At 39.2% G+C, this 27855-nt stretch overlaps 3 protein-coding genes and 1 pseudogene across 4 annotated transcripts; all 4 read right to left on the bottom strand.

Annotated features, from left to right (window-relative positions):
• Window positions 1156–9123, bottom strand: LOC109715006 (flocculation protein FLO11). Of its 2 annotated transcripts, none has more exons than XM_020239783.1 (8): window positions 7836–9123; window positions 7365–7738; window positions 3570–4448; window positions 3318–3473; window positions 2912–3203; window positions 2752–2822; window positions 2522–2644; window positions 1156–1816 (listed from the first exon to the last, which is right to left on the bottom strand). In XM_020239783.1, the coding sequence occupies exons 1-8, from the start codon at window positions 8668–8670 to the stop codon at window positions 1442–1444; spliced, it is 3105 nt and encodes a 1034-aa protein (XP_020095372.1). In that variant the 5' UTR covers window positions 8671–9123; the 3' UTR covers window positions 1156–1441. The 2 variants fall into 2 exon arrangements, with proteins under 2 accessions (XP_020095372.1, XP_020095373.1); XM_020239784.1 differs by having other exon boundaries at window positions 7842–9123.
• Window positions 9354–11965, bottom strand: LOC109714791 (annotated as a pseudogene).
• Window positions 15225–19870, bottom strand: LOC109715852 (clathrin light chain 2-like). The gene is made up of 4 exons (XM_020241063.1): window positions 19858–19870; window positions 19467–19740; window positions 16412–16565; window positions 15225–15940 (listed from the first exon to the last, which is right to left on the bottom strand). The coding sequence occupies exons 2-4, from the start codon at window positions 19694–19696 to the stop codon at window positions 15482–15484; spliced, it is 843 nt and encodes a 280-aa protein (XP_020096652.1). The 5' UTR covers window positions 19697–19740; window positions 19858–19870; the 3' UTR covers window positions 15225–15481.
• On the bottom strand, window positions 21404–27388 carry LOC109715449 (ultraviolet-B receptor UVR8; the record flags this gene model as incomplete). Its single annotated transcript, XM_020240447.1, is given in 6 exon segments — window positions 21404–22275; window positions 23198–23305; window positions 23513–23881; window positions 24603–24713; window positions 25157–25366; window positions 27062–27388. Coding segments are annotated over 6 exon segments (1467 nt in total), but the record flags the coding sequence as incomplete, so codon positions are not given.

Genomic DNA, 27855 nt, shown 5'->3' with positions numbered 1-27855 from the left:
ACTTTAAAAACTTAAGCTGTTAAATATGCTAAGAGCCTGACGTGACTCGAACTCAGAACCTTCTGCTCTGATACCGTGTAAAATAACTGTTATACTCTAAAAGCTTAAGCTGTTAAAGAACGGTGTTTAAATTTTTTTTTATTTAACAGAAGAGAGCTATAGATAGATGTTTGGATATATCAGCTTCCTCTACTCAGAAGAGGCATAAGATATATGTTTAACAGGAAAAAAAAAAAAAGAAGCGCTAATAACGATATAAAAATATAGCAAGCAGGAGCTCTAACTTATTATTATTAATTTTTTTCTTTAACATCACTTAAAATCTATTAGAGCGATCCCAGTAAAAAAGCTACTAGAAATTCTCTAAAAGGCATAACCGATAAGAAAACTCGTCGTTCATATTATTAATACTCCTTAAAAAACAAGTAAACTAAAATTTTATATCCATAGTTCTTTTTAAAAAATCATCAACATAATTTTTTTTGGTTCCTATGATTTGTTCCTTTACGTGCTATACTGTTACACGCACTGCCCAATTTGATGATAACCCATAAAAAGTGGTTACATGGAGAGGGGGGGCACTGAGCCACAAAAAAAGGAAACCAAACAAATCCATCAAAATCAAAATCAAGGAGACCCCCACATATTAAAGTTGAAGGTGTCATTTCTATCCTTTTTCTTTTTTTTTCACTTTTTTTTTTCTTTTGGGGTGGAAGAAAAAGGCATTTCTGTTATTGGATTCTTAGCAATGTCATGCAGGATGCTGCAGTACGTAAAAGAAACGGCTAAGAAAGGGATTCCTTTTTAGGGATTTGCTTTTCTTATCTTCTGCTTCTTTATGAGAACATAAAGATGGCCAATTGGTACCTTAAGATGTTGCAATTATTGGTATTGGCAGATTTAGATACCCTAAATTTCACCATTTTCTTTACTTCTGGCCTCAGAAATACTAGTAATCTGATGCAGACTAAAAAATGCTCATAACTGCAGGATCCATCATCTGTATGTGTACATGGCAGTGTAGAAAGCAAGAGCTGAGATGATATTACACAATCTGAAACCACAATTTGCGCAATTGCCGATGAGACGAAATAAAGGTAAGCTTGGCAACACAAGAATTGAATGGAGAAATTTGAGCACTGCTATCAACTCTGCTAAAAAGAAGAAATAAATCACTTTATACTTTTATTTTCCTTCAAGCCATTCTACAACTACCTGCTACCTAGAAACATGAAAGACCAAACAATACAAAAGATTGCATATACACTAGTATTACACGCGCAGACCCACCACCCCTTGGAATTCGATCCGCACCAACATCGCTAATCTCGGCATTTCCTATTTCTTCTGCTGCTAAAAAGTCACTAGCTAGCGTTTGGTACGATTATAAGCAGTGGGTCCACATCGAAAATCCAAATCATAAGCTGCCGCAGCAGCTGAACTACTCGGATTCAGAAGAGCTACTACTAGAAGTAGCAGTGTCAGCTTCGAGGGTTTCCTGGCTCTCGCCATCGCTTGAGTGGTTCTTCTCATTCCCCTCTTCATTGCTCGAACGAGACAACGAAGCAGCAGAAGGGCGGAGGATATCGTTATCGTTGTCGGAGGCCGAGCCTGGCCCGTGAATGCGCCTCTTCTTTCTGCTGCCGATGCCATCCTTAATATTCACGGCCCGGCCTTTTAGTTCGAGTCGCCGGCGCTTGCGGGCCTTGCGCTTGCCCTTGGGGAAGTCTTCACGGTGGGACTCCCCTCCGCTCTTATCTTCCGCATCACCTGTACCCTTGCCTCTGAATTCTCGTCTCTTCTTACCTGAGTTCGTCTGGAACAAAATTTTGTTAAAGAAGAAGCAGCAAAATCTGAGATTTCTTGAAGCAAATGAACCATACGTAAAATAAAGCTTTTTGATGGTTGTTAAAAAAGATATAAATCTATAGAAATGCCTTCCACTATAGACCATTCTGAAATGGAACCCCCCAAATTTTGTTTATTATTTATTTATTTAGCTATCTTCAATCCACATCTCCTCAGTTTTTGCTTATTTTGATTTGACATTATATCGATCAGTAGAAATGGGGATTCCATGAAAATCAAAGACTTCAATAGCTGTTGGCTGCAACTGCTAAATAGAACCTGCAGCTCCGCGTACAACTAACAAGCTTTATGGTATCCTCGATTCAATTGAAGAAAATGAATCAAATCAAAATGAGCAAAGGTTGATGAGTGTCAACTGAGAAAAAATAAAGTCCGAGGGTCTTATAGTTGAGGGGGTCCCCACAGAAAACAAGTCAATCTCAGAGATAATACAAGATGGACTTGCCATCAGTATTAAACAGTTTAGATAGCATATCAGAGAAGTTAGATTTACTTCAAAAATATCGAGGAAAATGGATAGGCAAACAAGTTATGATTTCAAAAGGAACAGGAAGCACATGGCCATATGAGAACAAACAAGTGGCTTTTGTTTCCGATATTGTGAGTTGTGAACAATGTTGTCCTTTTGGTGAATGGCGTCATGTATGCTTACCTTTGGGGCTTGATCAATTAAATGCGCCCACTCGCTCCTGTTCCTCAGACAATCATGGACAGCATGTAGATGACTTGGATAAGCATAACGGTCCCCATTAGGCTTCCTCAAATCATTCCAATGCTGCAATTAGTCAGAATAACAAGTAACAGATCATATGATACTCAACATCAAAATACCTAGAAGATGAATATTTCCGTAAAATATTTTCTTAAAAATGGAATCTATACCGGCTGAACAGCATCGCATAGTTCCTCGTATGTTATATTTCTGTTCTTACACATGATTTCATCTATTAAACCTGCAAATCCAAATATAAGACCGACGGCACTGGACAAACAACTCAACATCTATAATGTGTTGCACATTCATTCAAAGTGGAGAATATACCTGGCAAAGTACGAGAATTGTAACTACTATAATCAATTGGGATATTTTCTCTAGGCGAACTGCTAACTGATGAAACATTCAATCCAGTAGGGGCCACAAGACAGGGCGAGAGACTACTACTGTTAGTTGCACCCTCAACTGTGGTACCAAGAAGACTCTTCTGCATTGATGTGACAGAACCGTCCGTCGAGAAAGTTGATTCCTTTCCCAACTTCCTTATCTCATCGTCAGACTCTCGAGAATTGCGAGAGCTATCTCTTGATCCATCTTCCTTGCTCTTCTTCTTAAAAACCTACAAAGTAAACTAAAGCTACTGATAACAGGAATGCAATCTACTGGGGGAGAAAATGGACTCTCTAGAATGTCCGCTATTAAGCAGACAAGTTATGACATGTAACAGGCATACCGGAGCATGATCCCTTCCTCCAGATTGCGAAGAGCGTTTTGAGAACACACTTGCACCAGTTGAAGGGGCAAACTGGCCACCAACCGATTGGCGCGCACGTGGCACCCTTGGAACTCTAGGAGAGCTGTTCAATTGCTGATGAAGCAGTAGTGCAAGCTGCCAAACAGTGAGACATAAACTGATTAGGCTCAAGCATGAGATTGTAATAGACTACTCATTTCAAAGAAGGAAAAAGAACCACTCTGGTTGCACCTGCTCATCACTTAATGCAGTGGTAGAATCAGATGCTGTTGGATAAGGAGATATTGAATTATTAATGACATCTGACAATGATGATGGTTGAGGATATGGTTGGTGGACCCTTTCATTTTTCTTGTATGAAACTGAAGATGCTGTTGGCTTTATGTGAGACTGTTGTGAGGTCGCCTCATTTCCGGGAGTTCGATCTGACAATCTTGATTTGGTGGCAGAAGAAGAAGCAGCTCTGCTCATTTGTGATGCTTTTGGCGGGTGTTTTGCGGGTCGCCTCGAATGCTCTTGCAAGCTCTCCTCAGCCGAGACAGATGGCTTCTCTTGCTGTTGTTTGGTTGAGTGAGCAGCCTTTCCAGCTGTCGGAAGCGAGATGGAGCTTACTGATCTTGAGATTGTAACAGCTGACGCGGAAGAAGCCTTCGTGATGCTTAGTGCTTCTGTTTTTACAGGTTCATCAAGACATGCTGAGCTATGCCTTCTTAATTCTATGGGAATTTTATGTGCTCCATCTGCATCAACTACTCCCTGTTTAGGCGCATTATCAGCTTGTTCTGCAGTTCTGGAAGAATCTTGAGATTTGGGCTTGCCAGATGGTAAACCAAAAGCAGCACTTTCATGATCCTGTAGATTCTCAGATAATTGGCCTGATGATGATTGATGATGTTGCACTGAATTATCTGATCGATCCAACTTCTTATCAGCTTCAACTTCATCTGGTTTTAAATTCAGTGAAGTAGCACCATTAGAATCAGGAAGCAAGGGCACATCTGGGAGATCTTGACTCCCTCTAAGACTATTAATCACTGATTTCAAGCTCTCTGAGTTTATCGTGCATGAATCTACAGTTTGATTCACTTCAGAAGGGTTCTCAGTCTTGGGCTGTTTCAGGGCATGAAGGTTATCATAAGTAGATGTTAAGGAAGCAAATAAATGTTGGTCATTTTCAGTGCACATCACAATGCAGGGAGAAAAAATAGAATGAAAATAACAACAACAATAACCCAACAGTTAGAATCACCAGCTAAAGCTCAACGATGCACAACAAACAAATATTTTTGTGGAAGTAACAATTCGTAGTCTAACAACAGCTAGAATTACCAGTTAAGCAGACGCACAACAAAGGATAGGAAGAGAAAGAGAAGAAGAAAAATGAGAAAACAGTTTTCAACACAAGAGAAACAAAACAATATATAGAAAGTCTCACCAGCTTCAATTGTTCAGACCCCCAACATGAAGGGCCTAAAATTGTCAGTAAGATAAAGCATCACATACCTATAGTCAAACATCTGATACGTTTAAGAAGTGTCTTGAGTATATTACAGCATACTAGTGTTACCCAGACTTATGGACCTTAGGCTACATGAAGGCCGATTTAATCGAACTATCATTAAGGTTTATTTCCATGATGCACTTCCATGCCAACAGGTACTGGACATCATACAACACAGCAGTAACAGGCATGCGACACACACCATATTGCCGCTACCACAGCTCATGCTGATACACTTTGGCACAAAGTTTTTTTTTTAATCCCAATATATTCAAATTGTTTTAAAATGTTTCTATTTAATCTTTTGCACTCCTTTGAAATTACTCGGTAATTGCAAAAAAAAAAAATTCCAAAAACCATAGAGATTTCATTGGAATGAGGTTTAAATTTTGGGGAAACCAAATTACCCCTAAATCAATTCATTGATAATACAGGAATGATGCTTACAATTGATAAACAAGATCAGCCCATCCTTCATCGTTAATTTCATCAAACTTTCAGGAAATCATTCTGATTAGTGGACAAATCTCAAGTTCATAAATTCAGGGAAACCTAATTTGGAAAGGAAAGTTGGATATACAAGAACAACAATACTAGCACAACTTGGGATCTTGAAGGGGGAAAGCTTCAGATCAAAATAGCCCATCTATTATAAAGGCTGATTCCTGTTTACCACCCTGAAGTTCAAACTGTAGAACTCCCATTATGCCATTTTGATTCTCAAGACCTACCATTGAGGTAACACTGAAAGGAAGAACTTGACATGGCGTGGCTCACTAAAATGCTTTAAGCATGCAGAAAACCTAGGACTTACCACCTATGGTATAGCCTGATCCCACCAAAAGCACTAAATTCTCTTCTCTGTATAATGCCTTTCTGGCTCCCAATTATAGATCTACGGAGTGACCAAATTAGACAGAAAAATCAGAAAGTATACGTTCCCCAATCAGCATCAATATCCACACATTATCCTACCTCCCTACTAAGTCTAGGCAATGGCTGAGTTATGTCAGATCACACCTAAAGAACCATAGTCCCGAGAAAGATAAATTAGAGAATATTCTTAGACTGAATGGTGAGGTTCTAGATATATCAACAACTAGAAAGCCAGAGAGCCTAGTTTGCCATAGGAAAATTGTAGGAGGTTTACAAACATATAATGGATGCACCAAAGAAACTCGAGGAAAGAATTTGGCTACGGATTGAAAAAGAGCATTCTCCAGCAAAAGTACATTCTCCTTCACTATCATCGATCTTTGCAGGTGCAATTTCATATCTATGATGAAAAGATGACTCCCTGGAGGCGTGCACAAAATAATTCTAGGAATTTAAAAAGGATTGTGCAAATCCATCTAGAAGAAGAAAAGGTCTTTGAGTTTTGATGTTGAAAGGGACTTTCAAATTCACCCTTTCAACTGCATATAGATTAGACCTGAGAATGTTCTGTGCTAGTCAGCATGGTCTGGAACAGTAGGCATAGGGCTACCCATGCCGATAGTGCCATCATATAAAAGAGGGTCCGTCCTGAGCCATGCCACATGCCACACCGTGCCATTGGCACACCAGCATGCCCCGTATCAATGCACAGAAATCCATACTTAAATTTTTAAAGGTGCAGTAGAGACTCCCACTCTCTAAGACATAAAGCTTCTAAAGGATGACAATAGATGGGTGCAACTTCTGTGGAAAGATGGATAAACAGGACAGACAAACTCAACTCAATATTTATATTGCAAAAAAAAAAAGGAAGAAAAAAGACAATAAAAAGCATGTTCAGAAAAACCAAAGGTTGAAGAAGCATATAATGTTTACAGGAAAGAAAAAAAAGAGCCACTTGTTCTATGTAATAATTAGCTTCTAAATGTTTGATAATCAACAATAAGTTTGAAATCCCGAGAACGTTAGTTATTTAAATGGAGGAAAGATGCAATACCTTGTAATATGTTTACCAAAATATTTTTACCTTGTAATATGTACCATATCTAACCTAACTAAATTGAGCTGCATCATCTGCCCAAGGAAAACCACTAAACCACAAGAAATTCACTATCAACACTGTTATTTTCCAATAGCAAATCACTGAACCAGAAACAGCCACAAGAAGCTTATAATAATAATGCTATACATAATCGACGACTACAATAAATTATCAGAGGACTAGCATATGCAGCCCCACACCTTCGGGACAAGGTGTATTTCCATAAGAATAGATTCGTTAGGACCACCTCCAAATGGAGACCACTACAGAGCAGGGTTAGTCGATAGATTATTAAACTTAGTTCTCGAGGTTAGTCATAGTCCAAGAGCAGGTTGAGCAACCTTTACATAACAGTAGCCTATAACTCCAAATCATATCGAAATAACGTAAACTTTAATCATCTTATTTTATTGTAATTTTTCCTGCACTGTCAAAATTTTAGATAGTTTTTACGCAGAAAGACACAAACAATGTAAACAGAAGACAGAGGAATTCAAAAAGATCCAATCATTGGTATTCACTACGAATGCTAGAAATAACACCATACCTCTACTTTGATAGACTCCATGACTGCATCCTGTCCTTCCCCACGGAACACATTAGCTGCCGCAGAGACCTCAGCCTTTACAGACTCAACAACATCGACTGTCTCAACCTTCAAAGAAACTTCTGCCGATACTTTTTGATCTACCCTCAGGCTAGCCATGTCCTCTGCAGAAGGGGTATTGGTCTGAGAATCTCCATGCATGTCAACAACAACAACAACATTTGTTCCTTCCTGCTGAGCAGGGGATCGGGGCTTAACATCCGTTTCACCCTTTTTGTCCTCGGCCTTCCTTTCGGTAACAACCGAATTATCAACCTGCAGATTCCGACCCTCGCTGGCGTCAGACTTGTTCATATCAATAATAGGGACAGAACCTGCTATATCAAAACAAGCACAGAGGGAGCACTAATTAAGCATAATGAAGCATAGACAATAAGTACTGGCACAAATCATACAGATGAATAATCATACCCTCACCTCTTCTGTTGGTATCCCCTGAAGCTCTATCTGTGTTACTCCTAACCTTCTTCCTCCCGAGCAATTCCTTCCCTTCTTCCGCCGCCGACTCCTTCTTCCTCTTGTTCGCGCTCCTCTCCTTCTTTCCGCAGTTTGTGGCCAACCGATTGCGCTCCGATGCAGAAGAAGGCGGGGCTGCGGCATCCTTCGAGAGGGAGAAGAGCGTATCGGCCACACTATGGCTCGCGTTACGGTCCCCGTCCTCCTGGGACTCCTCGTCCCAGCACGGGAACTCGCGGTAGCGGAACCCGAACTTCTTGGGGACGTAGCCGGCGCACCGCCACAGGTTGGCGGTGAAGACGGAGGATAGGCCGCGGCCGAAGAGAGCATGGTCTCCTCCGCCGCCAAGGGCAGGGGCGGGGGCGGGGGCGGGGGCGGGGGCGAGGGCGGGGCCCTGGACGTGGACGCGGTCCTCGCGGGGGACCTGGCCCCAGCGCCGGAACGCGGTCTTGGTGGGGAGCTCGGCGAGGAGCTGCGCCACCTCGGTCTCCTCCTCGTTGTCGTCGCCGCCACCATCCGCGGCGGCGGCTCCGGCGGCGGCGGCGGTGGCGGAGGGGGAGGTGGGCTTGCAGTTGTGGCAGGCGAAGGAGGGGTCGCCGCGGACGAAGCGGGCGCAGCGGGTGTGCACCCACACGCCGCACTCGTCGCAGCTCACCATCTCCTCCCCGTCGTCGAAGGTGACGCCGCACGAGCAATCCACCGTCCACGACCCATCGCCCCAGTCGTCGGAGGGCTCCGCCGCCGCCGCCGCCGTGGGAGGAGGATGGGGCCGCTGCGACCGCCCCTTCATAGCCCTAACCTCGTCCCCTCCTTCGATCGCTCTTCTCGGAAGGAGAAGAAGGGGTTGGGCATAGAGAGCTGAGACGATGAGAGCGTTCTCCGAGAGAAACCCTAGAAAGAGAGGAAAAACCGAGAGAGTAGGTGCGGTGGGGGGGCCGCGATTCGGCGCCGCGGTCGCTCGCGCTGCTGCGTTTCCCGCAATTGGATTGCGAAGGTCGTCGGAGGAGGAGGAGGAGAGAGGACTCGCGGATCCGAACGCGTTATTGAGCTGTAATTGAGGATGCGGTTTGACGACCGGGTTCACGGTTCACTCCCCTCCCCTGGGACCTGGAAATGAACCGGGTCGAATCAACGAACCAAACCGGCAAATGCCGCGAACAAATACTAAACCGGGAAAAAAAAAAAAATTGCAGGTAGGAATTGGGAAACCGAAAAGGTCAAAAATGTACGGAGACCCCTCAACTATAGCATATTCTGAAATCGCCTCGTACATTTAACTCCTAATTATATGGATCTGAGAGATCATCTATAATTTTTAACAAATTTAATAAATTTAATTATTTTTTTATCAAATAAAATAAAAATAACAGATAATTTATTCATAAATATAAATAATAAAGCCATTAAATTTTTAGAGGTTGTTTTGAAAATGGCCTCTAGTTGAGGGTTCTCCATACAATTTGACCCGCAAAATAAGGCTCCAAAACCGGGTAGTGATTTATTACCCACCCACTCAAAACATTCAGTAACATTTCTGAGTCCCACTGAAGCATCAGTAAGATTCCAACAGCTTGAACAAACAAAAGCAACATCAGTTACATCACTCCACTGTGAACTCAAACAGCATGGTGTGCTTGTGCTCCTCACCAGGCTGAACAACAACAGAGGGGAAGTTAGGCTGATTGACGGCATTCGGAAACACCCTGAGTCTCGAAGCACACCCCTGCATGCTCGGTGTAAACCGTGACGCCATTCACGTAGTTCCCAGTGTCGAACTGCAGGCCAGGCGCGTTCGTCCATTAGTTCAGAACCCGCGAGCTTGAAGGGTCCCTCAGCTTCCCCGCATGTCTCAACCTGGACATCCCCTCCTTGCCGCAGTTCGAGCACGTAGTTGTGGTCGTACCCACTGCCAGGGCCTGGACTTCATGAATTCTGCTTCCTATCTTTCTGTCGCTGGTGCAGTCGAACGGGGTGCCTTCGACGGGGATGATTTCACCGGTAGGGACGGTGTATTCGTCGACGGGGGTTATGTGCCGGCCCCATATCTGGATGGAGTGCTCGAGAATGTTCCCGGAGTTGTGGCCGGCTAAGTTCCAGTAAGTGTGCAGTGGCCTTATTCTCGGGAACGGCTTCCATGTCGAGTTTCAGGGATGTGGCAGAAGGCAGAGAGTAAGTAGCACTAACACTAACATCACCAGGATAACCTACAGCATAAAAACTAAATAAATAAAAGCCCAGTCAAAAACATTTGTTTCATGCTTAGAAATAGCGCCAGTAATTCAGTTCGCTATTCGTGAGCCAGCTCGTATTCAGTTCGAAATGGGCTCGAGCTCGAATCGTTCATTTGATAAACGAGCCGAACACAACCTGGATTTTCCAGCTAGATATATTAATGAGCCAAACATAAGCTTGGGTTAGCTCGCAGTTGTTCGGCTCGCTGTAGCTCAAATACATATACTTTATACTTATGTAGGTTAGTTTGTCCACAAGTTGATTTGTTTATAGGTTGGATTTTGATTTCTGCTAATATCTGCAAATTGTAATCTAACGTTAGACTAAATTTTTCATGCAAAAAAATTATAATTTTTTAAATTAATCAAATCTGAGATTTAAATTCGAGTTGTGAACAATTCGAGCTATATACGAACTAGCTCAACCTAGTGTCGAGCTAGCGAGCCGAACATAAGCTAGCTCGTTAAATTGCAATCTGATCACGAGCTAGGCCTTTCTAGCTCGTCACAAACTCGAGCCGAACACGAGCTGGCTTCTAATAATTTCGAGCCGATCTCGAGCTGGCCCCCTACTTGCTTATGTTCAGCTCATTGACAACACAATCAGTGCTTCAGTGAATAAGCGTATTGCGAAAGGATAGAAGAAGACATAAGCACCAAATAAGGTGGCCATTGCAGATTATAATTAATGAAAGAACAGATGCCGAAAGAAATCTGAGTTCAAGGGAAAGAAAAAAGTGAAAATCATGCATGCTCTAAATTATACTCTAAAACAAAGGAAACACAATTACTTCACACGGATAACATTAGAACTTCTCAGCCAGTGTTAAAACCACTATTTTTTCGCTGTTCAGTCCTTTTGGTTCAGACTCACCAGAAACCAGCCCAAAAATCAGTGCAAAAGACTGACTGCACACCTAGTGCAGAACAAGATCTATCAAAATCTTTAGTGACTAAAAGCTTCACTTAGGTAAGTTTCGATTTACATTACAACCAATTTCGATAAAAGCTATTCACAGATCGTTCCTAATGTAGGTAGATTAAGAAGATCTCTAGGAATAAACAAAAATTTACGCTTTGACTTGACAAATATAAAGCAAGAAGCTACATAGCCTGTCACAAGCTGTTTTGATGCATGTGATATTTGATCAACAACCCAATGGACGCGTGATATCTCTTCATACCAATTTCTCATTCTTAAAACAGCTAATTACGCCTCTTATATAAGATGATTACTGCAAGATTCTCGATCCCTAATCTCCTGCTCAAATCGTAAGATGACACCTAGGAGTAATACTCAAATATTCTAAAAGCAATTAATTCCTTTTCGAGTATAACCTGAGAGAAGCAGCACATATTCCAATAGAGAAGCTATCCACGACATAAACAAGTTCATCCGAAGATTTTTTTTTCACGATTTTAATGTATCAAAACTGCACAACTGCCATTGAGAAATAATGAGCAAGATCAGTATAACAGTATAACATACCAAGCAATCATTAGCAAGAAAAGCAAATGCATGATAGAGATGAAGCTTTTAAATAGTTGTTTCTCCTCGACTCCAACGTTGGACCCGAACTTGCACATCACATCACATTAATTTCATTCTTGTTCTGAAAGAAAATAGAGGATCTTACCATGAAGACTGTTAGGTGGCTTGTTGATGGGCAATGAGTATTCTTTCCATTCCTAATTCTATTGGCAACTCGCCCGACAACACAGCCAAAGTAAGTTGCAGCGCCTTTCTGAAGAGAGGCAGAAAACAAAAAAAAGAAAAGAAAAAAAGATTATTTATCATCAGGTTGCAATATGGTCGCTAAGTCTTGCACCGACATCCCTCAGTTTGTTAGGCATCGATCCAAAATCTCTCTGTGTTGATTACTACTGTATATGCAAAATTCCTCGCATATGTTGACGATTTTCGATGGAAAAAGCACCAAGATATGATACTACAAAATATTAGGCAAGTTTAACGTCTAATATAATTAGGCGAAAGAGCTCGGGACAAATTACAATTTCTCAGAAAGTTCGGGTACTAATGAATATTTTACCCAAAAAGTTAAAAGAGTACCCATATTTACACCATGACATATATACTCGCATAGTGAATTTTAGCTTTCCTCGTTGCGTAGTTTATTACAAAAGGACGGAAAAAAAAAGCATGGATGTATTGGGTGTTTAGGTTCTTCTTGATCTGGGTATTTCAGATTCATCCATGAAATAACATAGCTAAAAATGTAGAACTATAGTGCATATTATTTCAGAAAATTCCTCGAAAAGTTTTATCAAATTCTGATAGGATTAAAAGGTTTGCATTAGAGAAATCAGAAAATATTTCATCAAATAACAAACAATTTCTGTCAAAAAGGGAAAAAAAAAATATTGATAAAAATATACTTAAGCATATTGGACGGTAAAGTAAAGAATATTCAAAATTAAGTAACTCGTCTCAAAATGCCCTAGAATTCAGCGAAGTTCCATGCCTTCGTTACCAGTAAGATATGAACAGAAATGTATCAGATTCGTATATCAATTTTTAACAGCAACATATTGCCAACAGCTTCTAAACCCCATTTGAGGAACAGTAACAAGTGGGATCAAAGTGATGAACCATCGACGGCGAACTAATCTACGCAAATGTAATCATCAGGGGTGCGGAAATATTAAGAAAGAACATACAATGTACGGCTCCATGGAATCGAATCCAAGAACCACATCTGTGAGATTTCCAGCAAATTATTAGGGAAAGAAAGAAAAAAAAAACCAAATTTTATTACTGTAGAAAGGAAACGAAAGGAAATGGAATCGAGTGGCGGCAATGCCACCGACAACAAACAAATTATTTCCTGCAGCCTCTCTGTATCCAAACATCTCATGCACCACACTATCGATATATTACAACAAAACGAAGAATTGCTGGATTCAACAATACATGTTCAAAGTTTATAATTTTCGGTAGATAACCATTTAGAATGTCGTAAAGCACACATCTAATAGATTAGTTTTTGTTTTAAGGGATCTATAATCCAATTTTAAGAAATGTGATGCATTGTATACAGGGTGGAGGTAATAACTTGTTGGCAAAGAGCCCGATGGTTGGTATCCGAGGTTCAAAGGTCAAAATCTAGTTGCTTAACATTTCTAAATATGTTAATTTCTAAAAATAAAAAATAAAAAAACATATAGCATGCTACCTTTCTCATTTTTTTTAAGAAAAAAGGAAAAAAAAAAAATGTAAAACTTATCCGAAATATTACCTATTTTTGTAACGACCCAACCGCCAGCGATAATAACTAGTTGGGCTCAAACCACCGGCCGAAAATATTTAAGCCCAGTTATTATTAACAGTGTATTCATTGCTTATAAACCGATCAGACTCTCTCACATTATCCGACGTAGGAGTATTGAGATGTCACATTTCGACCGAATTTTTTTTTATAAATAATCCTATTGATTTTTATAATTGTAAAAATAGTTTTTTAAAAAAAATAATTATAAAGTAGACCTCTAAATGTGGTGAATGATTCACCGCATTCATAACTCCTATTTAGGAGTAGAAAAAAAATAAAAACGGTGAACCATTCGCCGCTTTTACCATCGTAGAAATGTAGAAAAAAGTGGGAAAAAGAAAGAAAGCGGTAAATGGTTCACCGCTTTTAAAAGTGGTGAACCATTCACCGCTTTTATAGGACCATATTTATAAATAAAAATTAAACAGATTTGTTTTTAGAATAAAATTTTAGAAGAAGACTATTGCACTAAAAACCTCTATTTTGACCACTTCATGCTTTAAAATTTGAATGTGTCATTTGATTCATAGGAGTATAAATTCATTAAGAATAAGCCGTGAGTCTAAAATTTTGTACCAGGAGAATCATTAAATGGCCGGAATCGAGCAAATTCAAAACTTGGGCACCAAAATCAAAAGCTTCAACACTCCGTTTGGATTCAGAGAAAAGGAGAAACAAATGGGTAGAAAAAATTGCAATAAGATTTTAGTAGTAACAGTAGTAGTAGTAGTAGGAGTAGTAGGAGTAGAAGGTGTTGGTGTGTGGGGTTAGAGTCGACCTTGGGCGTCGGGGACGAGGAGGGAGGTGACGGTGGGGCCGCGGTTGCTTATTCTCACCGTCACCGATATGCTCGAGCACCTCCGCCGATCCCGTCCCGCTCCGCCATCAGATGGCCCGATCTTTTCCCGACTCGCTTTTCTTTTTATTTTTTTTTTATTTATTTTTTTATTTATTTTTGGTGGTGGTGGTGGTGGTTTTGCCCCGCGCTAATTAGTGTACAGTCTGCACCTTGGTTCGGAGGAGGGAAGAGTGGGGGCCCGCCAAGGAGCGACGGCTGACATTCAAACGACACTTGACGGCGACACAATGCAATTCTGCGACGGCCTGTCTGCCGTTGCGTTTTTATAAGAGCAATGTTTTCTCTTCTTCTTCTTTTTTTCTTTTTTTTTTTCTTTTTTTTTTTTTTCCGAGAGCGAGATAGGTAGCATCCTACCTGTTTTGTTTACTTCATTTAGAAAAAAACTTAGCTAAAAATGTGAATCCAGAAATAAATTTAGCTGGAGATGTGAATTAACTAGAATTCGAACTTGGGACCTCAGATATCAACCACCAAACTCTTTGCCATTTACTCTAGAAACGGTCGGTAAGAACAATGTTTTCAAAAACGAATCTTTTCATATACTATTAAGTATTAAGAATTGACCTTGTACATTTTTAAAAGTACAAAAAGTATCAAATTATTAGTGCTTTTAAATTTTCAGCCCAATTCCCTGAAGTTCAGCAGATAATTAGTCGAGTAATACGATCTAACAAATAAAAAATGATCAAATAAGTAAATCTATGAGCAAAAAAAACTTACAAGTATCAAGTATGTACTTTAGAATCTACTATTAAATTAATTTAATAATATATCATGTATTATTACCTATAAACTAATTTATTTTATTTTATAAAAAAATAATTTTAGAAGTCAACTAAAATATATACTATTTTAAATATTCGATAACAATACTCGTTTGCCAAATGTTACAAAATTTTTAAGTGAACTAAAAAAACTATATTTAAAAAGATATTCATGCATCCAAAAGAGAACAAGAGCGAAATGCTTCCGAAATAGCAAAAGTTTGTAAGGAAACCAATTAAATGTGGTTCAACAAAACAATATGTCCGACAGAGAAAGCAAAAAAGAACAACAACAACAACAACAATTACAAAAATGGGAGATCACATAAATATATGATACTCTGAAAGGAAGGAAAAGATGAATAGTGAATCGGAATAAGCGCTGACCGAAGAGCACTAGGAAAGATTTATTCTCCGCGACAAATTAGAAGGTAAAAGGATTCAGAATGCCGTGAAATCAGTTAGTAGCAGGTGGCTCCGGAGCCTTGGCTTCTTCCTGCGCTTCTACAGCCGGGGCGGCGGCGGCAGTAGCTTCTGGGGCGGCGGCAGCAGCTTCTCCCTTAGGGGAAGTGGCTTTTCCATTAGCTGCAGCTTCTTTGGCAGCAGGAGAAGCTGGTTTTTTACCATCTTTGGCGTCCTTGGCTGGGGCAGGAGCAGGAGCCGGGGGTGGAGGGGGTTTCATGTGGGGGGGCGGAGTGTGCTTGAGCTTCACCAAAACCTGGCGCATTCTTGATAGGTCGGTCAGCTTCCCGGGCTTCGGCCCCTGGATTACGACAACAGATGGCTTCTTCTCCTGCTCCTTTTTCCCCCTCCTCTTCTCGATGCTTGGCACTTCATGAGGGACGAGCTCGGCGATGGCTTTCCAGTATTGCTTATCGGCGTTTGCATGGAACTTCTCTTGGTTGGCCAGGAACAGCTGGGGAAGTAATAAGGACGAAAACAATTGCTTAGGTGAGAGGGTTGTAAAAGCAAAGTTGCTCGAACTACAGCCAACATTTTATTGAGATGAATAAAATGTATGGACACTACCTGAACTACTACTGTGCTTAGGTGAAGGATAGGTAACTAGCAATAGAACTTTTAAAGTTAGGGTATCTATTTCAAAATGCAGTATAGTTCAGGTGGTGTTGATAAGTTTTTGCCGAACTAGTTTTCTAACAGAAGCAGAAGAATCACATTAGAGTCGGGCTTTTTGAGCCTAAAAGCTTATTCAAATTCTTTATTAGATCGAAAGCTCTCGATTTCACGTTTGGCAAATGCCTGCCCCTCAGCTTCCTGGGTAAAGTTTGTTCAAAAAGTTGGGCAAAAGGGGAACGAAAAGTTGATAGAAAACTACCAAACGAAAGAGAATAGTTTGGGAGGCCAAAAATATTCAACGAGTTCTTACCTTCTCTCTTTCTCTGTTGTTGGTCTTATTAGTCTCACAGTTCAGCTTCCGCTTCTCATAGAAGGCTCTCTTGTATTCATCAGCTTCGGCGATGATTTCATTGCGACGCTCTCTCTCTTTTCTCTCCTTCTCTTCCAGTTGGATAGCATTTTGGCTGCAAAATGAGGAGAGAGAAGTTATTTTATTATGGGAAGAGAAAACTAAATTTAAACAACAACGAGGTTTGATGAATACAAATGTTCATAGGTAGTTTTTCGTGTTTATAATTAAAGTGATTCGCTATGCACAAGTTTACTATAGTCACAGAAAGCCCAGGCAACTATAGATAAGCCAAAATCGCCGAAGTTGAAAATGTCTTGTATTGAAAATGCAAAGAGACTTGCAAGATGGAGCTTAACTGGGAAAAATCAACTCAATATGGCTTGCTATATTGTGTGACTTAATTCTTAGTTTGGTTTGAATCCAAGAATTGGAACTCCCATTATATGGAGTATGTGCAAAACATCCAAGATTGTTTAATACCTTGTTGAACTTGACTATATAGCCAATTGATATCCTCATTTGCTCATGGTATTTAGCATCAACTAAATACCCATTGACACCACGTGTTAAAGGTTGAAAAAAAGCACAAGAGAAGGAAAAAAACAAAATAGAGGCTTCTGCTTAATTACTGTCTTCTTCTGTCAAATCCTTAGAAAATCAAATAGAAGGGAAAAGTACATGAACTGGTTCCATTGTTTAAAATGTACTAATGCTAGACTGAAAATGATGAACATAGGTATACAAACAAATAAACTAACTATTCATATAGATACTGTATAAACTAACTACTCTTCAAATAAATTTACCAGTCCATTCTTTAAAATGATCCACCGACAATCAAGAAGAAGAACATGTGATTAGTTAAAGGAAAGAATTAAATGCAGCAAGTACTTGCTTTTACAAAACCTTTTCTTTTTCATTATGGCATATATATAAATGCTCGTGCTTTCGAAAGCACGAAAGTTTCCGTACTTTCAAGTTGTTTTCAATGATGAGACATACAATTCGACGATCGGCTCCGTTAGGCATAATCTACGCTATTAGAACTCTAAATTTCATAACTCTTCGACATCAATTTGCCAAGTGATCAAAGGGTTTCAAATGTGACTATTTTTAATGGCTGATGTGGTATGTTTGTAAGTTCAACAGTGTAGAACAATTCAAATTAGATAAAATTTTACTACAAAATTTTGCTTACCATCAAGAGCCAGATCAATATGTTTGATTTGAAATTTATCTTTTCTCACTGTTTTTTTTTTATTTTTGTTTTCAACCGTTCATTTTGAAGCTACTCGTTCACTAGGCAAATGAAGCCAAAATATTATGAAATTTAGTTTCTATATAGTTCCAACATTGTAAATCATATCTAATGGAGCCGATCGCCGAATCGGATGTCCCATCATCGAAAATAACTTGGAAGTACGAATGCCTCCGTACTTTAAAAAATAACATAGTTCCAACACTCTCCCTCTTTCTATATATATAAAAATATATATATACACACATATATATATATTTCTTTTTCATCCTTAATTCCCATAAACAAAGTTAGGTATTCCACTAACTTCAACAGCAGAAGATAAAGAAACAAAGGTAAAGAAGTATAGAGATTACTTTTAAGTATAGCACGTTCTCGAAGGGCCCGGAAATAGTTTCAATCGTAGCTTATCACTTATCATGATTTCAAATAACCTAATAAGTTTTATTAGAATATGATGGTTTCCATCAAAGATCCTATAAAATTATTTCATTAAGAAACAAAATATTCTACAAACTTACAGTATTCCGCCAAAAAAGTTAATAATGATGTTAACTTCTAAGAGATACTTAGAAATACTATAAGTTTGGGTAGTGAATCAAAACTTGAAGTTAGGAAATCGTTTCAAAATATGCTATAGCAAAGTCTGCACATAGATGATGCTGAATCAGAGGAAGTGAAAATACATCCAAACCCATCCAAAATGTCATATCTAGACTTAACATGATAACAGCTGCATTGTAATTGAAATGGAAAAAATATTTGCCACAAACAATGTCGGTAGACAAGTAGATGCATGCGTATACAGGAGTCATTTCACTATTGAACATCTTGTCCCCACCAAGTGTTAATATATAAACATCTTTCTTGGCACATCTATCTTGTTTACTCAAGGGCAATACACTATCGTGTATATATATATATATATATATATATATGCAACCTCGAGTCACTATCACAGAATAAGATAAAGGTAAAAACGTATAAAACTTACTGCAACTATCACCCATTTTGATCTAACTACCTAATCTATAAAAAAATTTGATTTTACTAGCTAATCTTTTCTTTTTTTATTTGAGCTAGTTAGTGACTTTTTAACTTCCAAATTTGAATTTGCCAGTTATTTTTACGAATTTGGTTAGTATACTTTACCCAGTTCATGCAACTATAAATTCATTAAAGCAATTAGCTTAAATTTTGTATCCGAAGTGCCATCAAACAGTCAAATCAAACAAATTGGAAGGTTGGGTACTAAAATCAAAATTTTGAAAGGTTGGATAGTTAAATCAAAATGGTTAATTCATGTAAGTTTTATACATTTCTACCTAAGATAAATTACAATGCAGGTGAAATGCATTATGCTGAGAAACCATGACTGCTACGACACTAAAAACAAACGTGTAAATTTAAAATTGCAATGACAGAAGAAAATCTCAGTAGAAGACAAGTTATCCCCTGTGAACTTATTTGGACATCTTAACATGCTATTTAACACAGCTTACCCTGATCCTACCATTTTGCTACTATGAATAATATATATTGCAAGGAGAAGATCGGTTGAAACGAATGGAATGATCGCTAACCTACGCATCCGCACAAATCTTAACAATAATTCGCGAGAGAAACTAGAGGAGATCTACAAATCAACCACAGATCGAATACATTCGAGTAGAGAAATACAACAGAACTGTATAAGTATCATTAAGATCGATTAGATGATCTGATCTAGAAGGGGTCGGACAAAGGGTTTCTCACCGGCGCCATTCCCTGAGGACGAAACCCTCCTCGCGCTGCATCTGATCCAGATCCGGGAGGATCGGCCCATCCGACGCGAAGATCCGCCCGTTCTCCTCCTCATCCTCCTCCTCCTCCCCGTAGCCTCTCCCGTTCGAATCCGCCATCGTCCCAAACGGGGACGGCGCCGGGGATCCGTATCCATGGATCGGGCCGGATCCGAAGCCATAGCCCTCGGGAGACGTCGGCATGGATCCTCCGCCGCCATGCACGCCGTCGCCGCGGAAGCCTCCGCCTGGCTCCATGGAGGCGGCAGCGTCGTCGTCGTCGTCCTCGGCGGCGGGGGCGAAGGAGGAGAAGGCGTCGTAGCCTCCGTACCCGTCGTGTTGCGCGGAAGTCGTTGCTGCCGCTGCTCCGCCGCCGCCGCCGCCNGGGGGGGAGGAGAAATGAGGCGGTGTTGTAATGAGGACAGGGGGGGAGGGAGGTTTGGTTTGACCGCAAATTTTCTAGGGAAGGGGACGGGGAAACGCGTTTCTTGTATAGTTTGTGGGAATCGGGTGTGTGTCTGGGTGGGTGAAATGTCGACGGGAGCGTCGTTTCCCCTGGGACGGGTGGGAACTGGGAAACGGACGAGTTGTGAAACGGCTAGTGTGAACAAACCAGAGTTAACAGGGGTAAATTGATTCCTCAGCTTGTGTCAAAAGTTACTGGCGCAAGTAACAAGAGACTCAATAATTAATACTCAAAATTATAAGGCTAAATTATATTAAAAAAAATTTATAAATAATTTATTTTTTTATTATTTTTAAAAATTTATATTTTACCCTCTTAAAAATTTTAAAAATATTTTCAGAAGAATACGATATTAATGAAGGTTGAAAAGAACAAAATGATCAAATTATTCTTATTTCATATATAAAAATTATATATATAATTTTTTAATATATTTTTGTTATTTTAAAAAATATTTTCGGAATTAATTATAAAAGGGATGGAGTAGAGATAGAACCGGAGAGGGGCTAAGGGCAAGAACCCAGGTAAAATGTAGATTTTTGAAAGTTAGAGAGAAAAGGTGAAAAAATAGATATTTATAAGAGATTTTCTGTAATTTAGCCAAATTATAAATTTAAAATTGAGTTACTTTATATTTTTAATTAAGTTTGTGTTTTTATAAAAAAAAAAAAGAAAAAGGGATAGCATAATATCTTTCTCAAAAAATAGAAAATTCTTTGTCAAAGTTTCATTTGCTCCTTGAAGTTTAAACTTTTATTAGTCTCTCATATATCTTTCAAATTTTGGCTAAAGAGTCTAAACTCCAAAGTATTAAAACAAGTTACAAGTTAATAGGTATGAGAGGTGCATGATGCATGAACCAAGAAATGCATAGGAATTAGACAAATTTTCCTTTGATAATAGATAAAGATAGAAATTAAGAAGAAACTCATTATTAGAAATATTTTAAAGTTTATAAGATTGAACTTGTAAGTTTAAGAATCAGAATAAAAACTTGGCCAAAAGTTCACAAACTAGTTGTGCAATTGATACCCCAACAGCACAAACACTTTTAACTCTTCACATATGCAGTTCCTCCCTAGCAATCAAAACACCACTACTTACAGTAGTACTCTATTAAAATGATCTTTTTAACCATATATATCAAGTACAAAAAGACAAAAAAGATGAACTGATCATTTTATAGCAAATTTCATAATCACAGATAAAAATGCAACATAGAAAAAATCCTTCAATTCTTCAGCTTAATGTTTAGAACTCTCCACAATTTCAAGTACGTAAATTAACTAGTAACATTGAATGTAAATGTCAAATATTTCCTCGAACTTTTGAAATGTAAATCTCAAACATGAATCAGTCGAGTAATAACATGAATTAACCCAAAATATTAATTTTCTTCACTCGAAAACACAATTCAGAAGAAGTTGAGAAAACCTCACAGACAATTAATTTATACAAAATAATAATTACTCTGAGTCTTATTCAAATTTTTCAACACATCACGATATATAAATAAACTTATCAATCCACAAAAATTACAATGCACCTAAATTTCAATAGAAGCCCTGCAACTTGATTAATCACATTTAACTTAAGAAACCTAAGCAAATTCACACTTCTTACCAAAGAGAAATCTACATATATAACCCCTTTTAAAATCGTCTATTTACTCATGTACCCCTGTAAAATCTGAATGTGCCTAGATTTCTCTCAAAATCTAATTTCTTACAGTCATGCCCTTGTGCTTAAAGAAATGCCCCTCTTTGAAATATTTGTTCTAATATAAAACCAACTTCTCCTATGAATTCGATGACTCCCCAGCTTAAGGTTATTTTTTGGTAAGAATCCACATTTTGAGGGGTATACATGAAATCCAAACTTTTAAAGGGGTAATTTGCAAATAGTTGATCTTGTAGGGGTATATATGTAAAAGCCTCTTACCGAAATTATTCTAAATAGAAGGTGTCCTAAACAATCACCCACTTGGTGCTGCAATGGCCATATCATCTACCTTCCCCTGAACCATAATTTCCGTCGGTTTTAAGCACCCTCTTATCTGCTCGTGCCCTAGCTGGGCTCTCTCGTTGTCCCCGAAGCCGAAAACAAGGCCCCTATTGGTTACAGCAACGGTGTGGTACAGTCCGGTGCTGATCTGGGACACATGGTGAGAGCGTAGGCTGTCGAGCGCCCGCGGTTTCATGACTTTGTCCGAACTTCCACGATCAGAGAACCCTAGACTTCCAAAGCCCATCCACCCAAAAGCATACACCAAGCCCTCATCGGTGAGAACAAAGGTTTTTCTCTTCCTTGCACATACCTGCCCACATTGAGAAAAATCAGAAACATATAACAAAGTGACAGCATATAATTTGTGGATTCTGCTGTCTCTGGAAATTAAAAACTTTCGGGACAAAAAAGAAAGCTACAGGAATCCCCCTAAACATGTTGCGACAAATATGCTACATGTTGCATCATAGGTCACGGGGTAAAATGTAGATTTTATAATTTGGGGAGCGGGGGTGGTAGGATATCTGTGAGGGATTTTTTCTGGGTTTTGGGACGGCAATCCCCTCCCTTGTCTTCGGAGAAAGGAAACTATCATGAGATATGTTATTCAAACAGAAACTCTAAGAAGCAATACGGGTATGTGGTTACATGTGTTTAGTAGAACATATTCGGTACTTTAAAATTTTGCGAAACAAAAGCAGAAGTGTTAGCAAAAGGGAGTTGCAAGGACATGTAAATATTTTCAGTTTAAACAATTCGAAATTTTGAAACCACTTTCCCTAACTGGCAATGAATATGTGGTAGGATGTTTGCTATCCTACTGATGGTAAGGAAGAGCAAATGACAGCCCAAGCAGCACAAGACATTGTCATTTCCTGCACTTCCATGAATCGTTTTAGTAATTTAGGTATACTACTAACATAAACTGCAGTACTTATAAGCATTGGCACCAATTTAGATGCATACAACCAAACCCTCTGTAGAGTCAGCATTTGGCATAAACAATGGCTATTTATTATTCTAGTTCCAGCTTTACAAATTTGATGATTTATATTCAATTCATATGCCATCATAACACATTCAGAACACACATTTCAACCATAGTGAAGCGTCTTAAAACTTATGTCATTAACTGATCAGTTATGCAATTTCTGATTTTCTTATCCAGCTTCATAAATTCATCACAATTCCAAGAGCTGAAAGTAATCACATATATAAATATCTTTACAAACCTGAACACCAACTTGGCCTTTTAGGCTGGCTATCATTTCTGGGCTAGTTTTGTCATTCTCGTCGCCATGACCAAGGGCTCCACAATAGCCTCTACCCCATGTATAAGTCTGGAAAAGAACAAATGATCATACTTTTACAAAATAATAACTTAAGTAGGGAAGTCCTTCAATTCAAGCAGGAATTGGTTTTGCATTTCAAAATTTTTTGACAGGCACATCTGTAAGCACAAGGCTAAATATGAAAGAGATAAAGTAGAAAGGGCATATATGAAAATTCACATTTTATACATGCATGAAAGCCTAAATAAAACTTACATATCCACTGGAATCAAGAGCTACAGCATGCTCATCACCAGCCGACACACGAACCACATGAATGTTCCTCCTCTTAAATGATTGAATAGCACGCGGAAGGAGCTCATCGTGCTGATCTCCGTGTCCAAGGCAAAAGTTGGTGCAAGAGCCGAAAGAATAAACGGTCCCATCGTCTGTTACAGCAAAGGTATAGCTTGCACCAGCTGCCACCTGTGCCACATGGCCCAGGTCTTTGAATAGTTCAACAAGCCTAGGAGTAGGCCGATCCACTGTGTCCCCATGGCCAAGTTGGCCATGAGTGTTACTTCCGCATGTGTATACTTGACCTTCCGTAGTGAGGATTACAGTAAAACTTAAGCCAGTAGCAACCTGCAAATAAAGAAGGAATAAATTTGTTCAGATATGATAGAAAAGTAACAAATTGAGTACTTAATGCAGTAATCAATATAAAGAAGGTAAGACTGGCAGATCTAAACTATAGTGCATTTGAACTATAAAAGTTTAGTTTTACTATTAGACTTACAGTATGTTTAATAGAAGCACTTTTACGTTAAACAGTATTTGTAACTTTTCTGCCATTACTTGAGAGAATATTCTCCAACATTTTTTATAAAATTGTTAACTTCTGACAGTAACTGACAAAAACTTTTGAAATTAAACTGAAGAGTTAGATGGTAAAATCCAAATTTTTATCCATTCACCCATTTTCAAAAAGCATTATAATTTAGTTACGGATCGTACCTTTTTTCGTTTAAAATAAACTTTAGAAGAATAAGTCAGATGTTAAGTTTCGTTTTGACACTTTCAAATAAGGAAAAAAAAAGGAATTCACTGAATAAGAGTCCTAGTTATAACTGTACAACAGTATCAGGTTAGCAACATTCAGAAATGCGACATAAGAACTATTCTGCACTATGATTAGTGTAGTAGTAAACAAAAATAAGTGCATATATAAGCCTTCTTAGTAGTACAAGAATTGTTTGACACTTCGACATTTCAATTTTAGCGATAACGAAGTACAAAGCAAAGTTAAATTGTTTGTTACAGTTGGTTGGCACTAAGTAGAAAGAAAAATTAAGCATATACCAACCTGCTTGCAGGCAATGCCCTTCAGTGCTTCAACACGAGTGGGCCTGAATATGGTGCGCCCAACTTCCCCATGACCACAGCAGAATGAAGAATAATCACCGCAAGTGAACAGCTAAAAAGAAGAAAACTATTTATCATCAAATAATCAAATAATCAAATAATCAAATAGATTAGGATTGTATGGGCTAGTATTGAGATTTAGTCCCTGAACTTCTCAGTTTACACTTTAGTTAAACTTTCTCACATATTACAATAGCATGCCTTAGCATCAAAGTATCCAACCTTGCCTTGCAAATAACCATTTTACCCAACTTCTCTAAAATGACATTCTTATTTTCAGTATAATGCAAAACAGGGTTAGAAGGTCATTTTCTACAAATGACGTGTTCTGTTTGGTTTTTTCCCAGAATGAAATGATAAAAATTTCAGGGACTAAAATGTTTTAAGTGAAAAAGTTCATGGACCAAATAGCAATATCAGTACAAAACGGAATATCCATACATGTAAACCGCAAGTGTCAATTAAATCTCAACAATGTACAAAGATTAATTATACCTCTCCAGACTGCATAATAAATGCTGCGTGATTGTGAGAAGCAGAAATGTGGATCACGCGAGAAAGGGATGGAAAGTTAACACGGCTAAATGCCACGCACTGTGTTGTATCTTGACCATGACCTAGCACTCCACATAAGCTGGATCCGCATGAATAGACTGAAGAGTCATGAATCAAGAGTGTATGATATCTTCCTGTGGCGACTTGCATCTGTACACATAAAATAAAACATTAAGCAACAGGTCGATGTGGAATATTTTTCAAGGGAAGAAAATCACAAAGAAAGAAAATGTTCATTTTTGTTTCCATACGCATAAACAAGGAAAGATATTTTGGATGTTCTCATATAAGTTTCCTTGTTCAGTTCATTGTTTAAATTTGATACAAAAAGCAAGATGTGAAAGCCATTCAATTTAGAAAATCTCGAATGCAATGATATGACCGCAGAGCACCATGTTTGTAACTTTGTTAAACCTTTCACTTTCATTTCTTCAACTCATGCAATTTTATAAACTAATTTCAGAATGAATAGAATGACAGAAGTAATAACCGAAGCCTATGAACTGAAAATCATAACTAATCATTAACTGTAACATAAATTAAGAAAGTGAATTTGAAAGCTTTAGAAATCGTAGATCAGCAAGTACAACTTAATCATATCCTTAAACGAAATTTCAGATCCCAATGAATCAAGAAGGCTTTTTATATTTATCTGAGAAATCTAATAATGTATCTAGGAAAACAGCTGAGTGGGTGGAAGAAAATTCCTTTAGGGATTTATAAGATACCTCAGGAGCTCTTCAATTTTCTTGCAAGAGCTGCAACCCAGTAAAAAAGCTAGAATGAAATATCTAATTAGTATTTAGTAAAGAGACAATAACTTGAGATCTCTACTACTTTCTTCTAAGGGATAAACTTAAGAAGACCACAATGAAGTTTCGATGATTTCATGAACATCTTAATCGTCCTTCAAACAAAGACACATTTTCAGTTCAATACTTTCACATTTGTGCAGCGTAACCAAAGATACCTTAACATATTCAAGTCAGAAAGCATACCCATGGAAAAGATTAGCTGTCTGGAATGTACACATAAACTGGAGATATAAATTTGCAGTGTGAAATTTTACTTAACAAGCGAATAGTTTATTTCAAAAGCAATGTTGTACCATAAAAAATGTCATTCCTGGGTCCAATTTGCATTCAGATGGAGGGTCAGAGAAAGAAATGTGCACTTCTAACGGCAAAATCAATACCAATAATTAAACAGACGTTCTTACAGCATTGTTAGCATATAATATACGTTTCGTGAAGGGAGATGGTTCTGAGTAATAGTAGCAAACCACTAGAGTGTGAGCATGGAGTTTTTAACTTTTCTTATCATACACTATCAAAAGAAAATACTTAAACGGTACTGTTTTCGGTTATCAGAGAAGAGTAGTCTCCCCAAAATACTGCCGTTATGAATTGCTGTCATATATAACGTGGAGGCGTTTTAATTAATTCACGCACGTATTCCGGGAAGCCATATGGCTTCGGCAACAAATTAACAATTGTAGGGGACCATTCGTGGAACATTTTCTTTTTTTATCAAAAAAAAGGCCAGGACACAACTATTAAGGGTTATTAATGTGTTGGCATACTTAACAAGAGCTTTGATAGGTTCATGGAGCAAAGTCCAAGTTACCACATGGTTTGCCAATATATCAACAGACCATAGGACACTCTGTGGGGGAGGGACTGAAACCATTTCTCATCACCAACGGGCAGGGTTTTTGGGTTCATTTGAGCCAACAATAATTAAGATGCCACGATTCAGAATCAACCAAAATGTAATAAAACAGTAATAGACCACATAATTAGCCGTAAAAAAGAGGACTTTTTGACGAATCGAGAAGTATAATACATTGCCTGCTGATGTCTCGACGGTGCCGGACGACTGCTCGACAGATTGCAGGAATCTGAGAACCTTCTTCCAATTCCAGCCGCACCGCTCGAGGAGATCCCTCCGGGGGTTCGGCGGCAGCGGCGCGAACACCGCGTGCCGCTCGCAGAGGTGGGAAGCGGCGAGCTCCGCCATGGTGCGGAACCTGCTGGGGAAGGCGGAGAAGAAGGAGACCCCATGGCCGCCCCCGAAGATCCGGCACGTCACCTCCAAGCGCGCCAGGTCGGCGGCGCCGAGTCTCCCGGAGCTCAGTATCTCCATGATCAGATGAGCAGGGAGCTCGTCGAGCGCGATCGAACAGCAGCAAAATGCTCGTGGAGAAACCCTGAAAAATCAAAATCAAATCACAGCGATCGTAGATCGATGGGTCGAATCGGAGGAGATCGCGGAGCGCGGATCGATCCGATCGAAAGGGAAATGGAATCGAGAGAGAGGGAGAGATGGGAGAAGAAGGGAAAGGGGGAGAGAGAGAGAGAGAGAGAGAGAGAGAGAGAGGGAGAGAGAGAGAGGGGGAGAAGCTTCGCTGCAAAGCTTCACATATCTCGCGGAGAAGGAAATGGTAAGAGCGAAGACACTGGGGCTTTACTACACGAACCCCTTGGCGTACCCAAAAGTGTCCTACCCATGGCAATTTTTTTAAGCCATATGTCACGGCCTTAGCGTTTCTGTTCGCAAAGCCCGTGCTGTGCACGCCTTCCTGCTCGAAGATGGGCAAGCCTTCATCCCTATTGCTAGCCCGAACCTTCGCGTCCTAC

Source organism: Ananas comosus, linkage group 9 (assembly GCF_001540865.1).
Source record: "Ananas comosus cultivar F153 linkage group 9, ASM154086v1, whole genome shotgun sequence".
NCBI classification, from domain to species: domain Eukaryota; kingdom Viridiplantae; phylum Streptophyta; class Magnoliopsida; order Poales; family Bromeliaceae; genus Ananas; species Ananas comosus.
The sequence above is the reverse complement of the archived record's forward strand: the minus strand, read 5'-3'. Positions and strand labels throughout refer to the sequence as shown.

What these genes read in the sequence shown, in the direction of transcription:
- LOC109715852 (XM_020241063.1), bottom strand. Translation starts at nt 19,696, where the DNA reads ATGCCGACGTCTCCCGAGGGCTATGGCTTCGGATCCGGCCCGATCCAT. An exon ending in GTCCTCAGGGAATGGCGCCG is followed by an intron (nt 16,566 to 19,466) that starts GTGAGAAACCCT and finishes CTCATTTTGCAG; the next exon opens with CCAAAATGCTATCCAACTGG. An exon ending in ACAACAGAGAAAGAGAGAAG is followed by an intron (nt 15,941 to 16,411) that starts GTAAGAACTCGT and finishes TTACTTCCCCAG; the next exon opens with CTGTTCCTGGCCAACCAAGA.
- LOC109715006 (XM_020239783.1), bottom strand. Translation starts at nt 8,670, where the DNA reads ATGAAGGGGCGGTCGCAGCGGCCCCATCCTCCTCCCACGGCGGCGGCG. An exon ending in CAATTCTCGTACTTTGCCAG is followed by an intron (nt 2,823 to 2,911) that starts GTATATTCTCCA and finishes TTGGATTTGCAG; the next exon opens with GTTTAATAGATGAAATCATG. An exon ending in TATGCGATGCTGTTCAGCCG is followed by an intron (nt 2,645 to 2,751) that starts GTATAGATTCCA and finishes GACTAATTGCAG; the next exon opens with CATTGGAATGATTTGAGGAA.